Source organism: Fringilla coelebs (assembly GCF_963513975.1).
Source record: "Fringilla coelebs genome assembly, chromosome: 15".
In the NCBI taxonomy this organism is placed as follows: domain Eukaryota; kingdom Metazoa; phylum Chordata; class Aves; order Passeriformes; family Fringillidae; genus Fringilla; species Fringilla coelebs.
Genome location: NC_140041.1, coordinates 16500082 through 16506081, shown reverse-complemented (window position 1 = coordinate 16506081; position 6000 = coordinate 16500082). Strand labels below are relative to the sequence as shown.

The window sequence follows — 6000 nt, the reverse complement described above, 5'->3', positions numbered from 1 at the left end:
GAGGCTGTTTGTGGGATTTAGAGGGTGTTTGTGGCGTTTAGAGGGTGTTTGTGGGGTGTCTGTGTAAGGCAAATGCTTTGGTGTCGTGAAGTGACATTCCCTGTAACCCAGGCACCGACACCTGAACCCAAAGCGAGCAGGGCAAGGCAGGAATTGTCCCCTTCCCTCTGCCCCGGTGACATTGCTCATCTCCCCCGGTTTCAGGTCTGGAAAGCCGGGTGCAAGGATGGTGAAGCTGGGGAGTAATTTGAACGACAAGAACAACAAACAACCATCCAACGAAGATGGTTTTCAGACAGTTCCTTTGATCACGCCTTTGGAAGTAAATCACCTGCAGTTCCCGGCTCCGGAAAAGGTAAAACAAAATCAGAATGTGCTCCTGCATGGTTGCGCACACGGACGTGCTCCTTGGTTGTCACTGGGCTCTGGTGATGGGAATTGTGGCACATTTATTCGATAAACAAACAGGGGTTATCTTTCACTGTGTGCTTATCTGTTTAAACGTGGCAAATAAGCACGCAGGAGTCCCCCAGTGCCCTCCCTCCTCAATAAAAGAACCCCAAATATTCCTAAATACAACTGGGAAAAAAAGCTTGGTGGGTTTCTCTAGCAAGCGCTGGGGAAACTGAGGGGCAGTGTGCAATATGTTATTATCAGTAAGATTAATGGCCTGCTTTGAGAGGACGTAATGTGATAACTCTGCCGAAATAAGCAGCTGTTTTAATTATCTCAGTTAAGCTCCGTTTTCTTCTCTGTGGCTTTGCAAAGCTGATTTGGGCACTGAGGATGCTGATTTCTCTGGGGAGAGTGGCTGAGTTCCTGGGGCCAGCCCAGGGGCTCGTTTGGCCCCGGGCAGGGGACATTGTTCTCCCCTGCCCTCTCAAGTCTCTCACACCTGAATGCAGCACTAAAACCCCCAGGAACATGCGATTGGCTGCGGGTTGTGTTGGGATTTTTTGGCTGCAGCTTGAACTAGGAAATCTTTTGTCTACATCCCCGTGGGGATGATGCATATCAGTATAACCTGGTGAGGACATGATGAGACTGTAAAAATCCGTATTCCCCAACAGCCATCACCAAAACAAAGCCTGTCTGCAATGTAGTTCCCAGATACCACAGAGGTGGAGCCAGCCCTCCCCAAAGTACAGACAGAATGATTAGATCTCGCACGATAATGGAATAACAGCAAAATTAACACTGATGGTTATTGAACATATATCCTGCATTTACCAGGGTACAAAATGAATTTTCCCTAAATACGTTAGGAGAACATGGTGATGGATGGGATAAACCTGTCTAGGTAGACAAACCGTGTTTATTTTAGGATACAGCTGAGTCAACTGCCTTGACATCCTGGGAACCAGAGCTGTGCCAGACAAAGGAACTGGTTCCATTCTGCACGTGCCTCATGGCAATCAGGAGCAACCTGGCTGCATTCAGGAGAGTTGAACTTCTGCGAATTGTTGTGAAACAGGCTAAGCCAGCCCTTATTTGTGAGTCTGAAAAATAAGATGAAGCAAAATAATTCGGGCAAAGCAATATGATTTGTCATAAATGTCTGAAAAGTTTAGGGGCACCGTAGGTGTGTAAAAGTCACTCCTTTGATGCCAATACAAAGGGCTCGTTGAGATCACCCAGTGTCACGTGGCAACGTGGAATTTAAATGACTTGTGGAGCAGGTGAGACATGGATTACCCAACAGAGATCTTTCCAAGCTGATCAAGTAATGAGTGTTCTCAGGACCACCACAGTTCCAGTTGCCTGTTGGTGAGCAAACACTGGCGTGGATCAGTGTGGTGTGATTCCTTGCTGGTTTTTCTGTTTAAACATGCCCACATCAATAATTCACGTGTTGTTAGGTTACATTACCTTCATTAGCATATATTACTGCCAATGCATCTACCAACATCCATATTTTTCTTTGCTGGAAGTGTGGGATGTATCTCCGGGCTTGCTGAGCGTGATTCAGAACTCATTAGAGTCAGAGCTATTGATTTCTGCAGGCTGTGGTTCATCTCCTCCGTGCAGCAGGCCCGCAGTTAACGGGCTGGAAATCCCTTCACCAGGAGGAGAGGTTATTTATGATAAAAGCAAAATAATTCACGACCTGTTTCCTTTGCTCTCTGTAGAAGGGGTTCCGGTGGGGTGAGTTCACCTTGGGGCAGAGGGGCTGTTTAAAGAGCTGCTAATAAGGAGCTGAGCCTCAGGTGAAAAGCTTGGGCAGAGGTTAAGTGAGTGGGGCAAATTGCAGCTTTTTTCTTGAGAAAGCAAAGCTGCTGCTGAATTCAGGCAGGCTGTCCCCTTGAGGAGGAGTAGACACGGACTTTAGGTCTTTCAGGGTATATTCTTGTTTGGACTTGCCTTGCTCTCAGAAGACTGGGTTAAGAAAACACCTAAAATTGACTTTTCTCCCCGAGTAGTTGATTTTTGCCCGGGAGAATGAGATCATGAGGCTTCCTGTGCCTGGTGCATGGGATGCTGCAGGAACAAGCAAAGCCCGACGAGCCCCGCGGCTGTGAGGGACAGCTCCGGTGTCCGTGTGAGGGACAGCTCCGGTGTCCGTGAGAGGGACAGCTCCGGTGTCCGTGTGAGGGACAGCTCCATGGGGCTCTCCAGCCTCGGGGCTTTCCTGCCATCCACAGGGAGGCAATGCTGCCGGCCAGCTCCTGCATCGCATCCTCGGCCCTCTGCAGACAGCGTGCATTGTCCTGGCAGCCACTGTAAGTGAAGCCTCTAAGAAAATCCAACCCTGCTGAGTATTTCCCTTTCTGGGCTTCTCTTCGCTGTCAGAAGGCATCTTCATTTAGGAAACTCCGAGCTTTTGACCTGCATCTAACCCTGGGGTGAGGGCAATCCAGGATGCGTTAAAACCAGGGCAGGGAGGTTTGGGTGCAGCTCAGGGCTCTGTCTAGAGGAGGAGTAGTAACAGCTTTGGAGAATGATCCAAGAGTGTACAAGGGCTTGTGCTGGGCAGCTCAGCTGCTGTCCCTATGATAATGCCTTCACCTAGTGTGTATTTGCAAGTTCTGTTCCTTTATAGGCTTTTTGTTTCAGTTGAGTCCTAAGATACCTGCATGCAAGTTGAAGACCATCAAACCTGTTGTTTGTTGGATCCTTAAAAGCACCCCACAAAGCCTGTGGAATCTACAGACTGAAAATGGTGGTTTAAGGACCTTGAATTTCTGGGTTTTTTTCTTTATTTTAAGGAGCTTCCATCACCTCTTGCCAAGTGTTTTTTGTGTCTGGTTCCCCTGTCAGAGAACAGATGCAGAGACAGAGTATAAGAATGAGGCTTTTACTGATGTGTTGTAAAGCCTGCTCCTTTCAGATAGTTCCTTGAAGAAATCATATGGAGGGTGAGAAAGGAAAACTCTTAAAGGTGTGCTTAAATTTCCTGTCTGTCCTTTTGGGGGTGCTTTCCTAACAGATTTGTTCTCCAAAGCACTGAGAGCTTAGCAGCTCCCTCTGACTTCCACCTTGCTGCTGTTGGAAAAATGCAGGCAGGATTTCAGGAGGCTTCAATGTGGCAACCTTTCTTTTTTAAAATTGCCGGCCACTGGAATGTCTTCTTCCTCCTCTCACCAAAGGAGGATGTCCCCTCCTTGTGCTGCTCCTCCTGCAGCATCAGCATTCTCATCTTCTGTCAGCACTTGTGTGGCTGCAGGAAGACAAACGGACCCAGGACAGAAATTGTCCCCCTAAGGTGCTAAGCCTGCTGTGCATTTATATTTATTGACAATCTTCAAGCATTTCCCTTGCCCCTGTTCCCTTGCTGGAGCAGAAGGCAAAGTCAGTGCTCCTAAATCATTTTTGCATGGCCTTTTTGGTGAAATCCATCCATGTAACAGCAATAATAGCCCCATCAACAATGATAAGCCCTTGACCTGGCTTTTTATGTCTCTGAATTTCATTTCTTCTGATTCAGAAAGCAAAAAAAAAAAAAAAACAAAAACCAACAGAAGTCTTTTATCTTTTAGGACCAAAGGGAAAAAGAGGAGCTGTTGCCTTGTTTTCCAAGGCATAGACAAACAGATTCAGCTGTGATTGTATCCTGCCAATGATAATGCTGAAAGATGTGCAGCTTTTCAGGGACCATTCTGTTCACTGAAATGTGAAATGAAACCAACAACTGGGGACCCCTTGGTCTCTTGGCTCGCTTCAGTGTAATCCATCAGGAAATACCTCTGTTCTGGCAGTAAAATCCTAATTTTACATAACACAAAAGTGCATGAAAGCTCTTGTCAGGCTGTAAAAAACATCCGGCACCTCTTCTGTGGTGAACGCTGCAGAAGGCTTATCATGTGATCCATTGTTCTTTATTTTGAATGCATCAGGAGGCTCGAGAATTAATTTCTCTAGTGGCAAATTCCTGCCACCAGCCCAGGAAAGCAAAAAAAAAAAATAGATGTAACAGCTCTCTTCAAATGCTTTCCCCACCCTCTGCTCCTGCCCCTGGCCACATCCCTCTCTGAGTGGCTGAGGCTATTCATTTACACAGAGTTCCTGGAGAGCTGGGGGGTCCCTGGTGTTCACAGCCTGTCCCTGTTGGTTTAACAGAAAATAACGTTTGGTCCTGGCCAGCTGAGCAGGAATAATTCAGAGTAGCTGGATGAGTGCTCCTGTACCTCGGGGACTGCTTGGAGCTCAGTCCTGGGTAGCAGTGTCAGCCTGCCCTCTGTGCAGCCTGAAGGCAGCGTGGGGCTGCTCTTGGGGAGATGCTGCTCGGGCTGGGGCTGCAGGCAGCTCAGTATTCCCGGCTGAGCATTCCTGGGAAGCTGTGGGAGCTCTGCAGGAGCTGGGGACAGGCGGCTCATGCTCCTCGGCTGGTGGGATGCAACAAAAGGAGGGATGGGGCAGGGATAGTGATGAGGCAGGGGGAGGAAGGAAGAGGGAGGAGGGGGATGCAAATGGAAAGAAAGCAAGGATAAAACAAAGGAAGAGAATAACAAATAAAAAGCTGTCTTGCCTTTCCTCATCCTTTTTTCTCTCCACTTGGGATACTCTGCCTCATCCCCATAAATAGCAAAGTCTGAGCCTTCTTCTGTGTCCCCCTCCTACACTTTGCAAATTCCTTTGTCCTCTGGATGTGTATTAGAACTGGGCACCACCCCTGCTCATTAGGCTGTAATAAATCCTTGCAGCATCCCACTCGGGCAGAGCAGCATTTGGGGGTTTGGGGAGCCTCCTTGATGTGGTTTGCACGATTTGGACAGCCCTGCTCGTGTCCTTGGCAGTTTCTGCTCCTGTTTGGATGTCACTCTGTGCTGGCCTTCCTCTCACACAGCAACCCCTCCACTAGGGCTGTTCACAGGATGCTCACTAGGACCTGGAGCAGCTTCCAACAGCCTCCCATCATCCAGAGAATGTGCCGCTGCAGCAGAGCTTCACTCTGAACATCCCAGGATTTGTGTAGCCTGGACAGAAATCTCCCTCCTTAACAGCTCTGCCATCAGTGTCTGAATTAGGGGCTTTAAAGCTGCCTGGGTTTGTGAGCTCCATTACCTCTCTTAAGCCCAGCTATGTCTGCACTGTAATTTCTGGAGCTGCATCCTGCAGAAACAGCAGGAATGGACTCAGGGAATGGGCTGAGTCCATTCCTGAATTTGGGCTATGGAGGCTTGGCTGAGCCTGTTCTTTTTTCTACCATGAAAGCTCACTGCTGAGGGTGGATTTCAGCAAGACTGCCAAAGGAACCCCACATACCAGTTCCTTACTGGTCTGGAAAGGAGAACTGGGCAGGAATCTTGGCTGCTGTAAATCAGGGCAGCTGAAGGGAAATCAGTGGAGCTCTGCTAATCCAGCCTGGCCAATTTGTGATTGATTCTTTTGTCTGCTTTGCTAAACCCTCTCCTGGATGAACCTACTGAAATCAGTTTTTCTCACCCACCTCCTGTGGGTTCCTGGTGGTTATGGGCACGCTGGGATTTGTAGAGAGACTTGGCTGAGTAAATTCTGAGCCACTTTTGTTCTTGGGGCTGTGCCTTGCCCTTCTCAGCTGCT

The 6000-nt window shown here is 48.4% G+C and overlaps 1 protein-coding gene across 1 annotated transcript in view; it reads left to right on the top strand.

Annotated features, from left to right (window-relative positions):
* Window positions 1-226: 226 nt before the first annotated feature.
* Window positions 227-6000, top strand: part of NSG2 (neuronal vesicle trafficking associated 2) — a gene marked incomplete at both ends in the record, with an annotated part of 28374 nt that continues 22600 nt past the window's right edge. The window contains one exon of the mRNA XM_084215727.1: window positions 227-355. Coding sequence (XP_084071853.1) covers window positions 227-355 — 129 coding nt within the window. The remainder of the gene's footprint in view (window positions 356-6000) is intronic.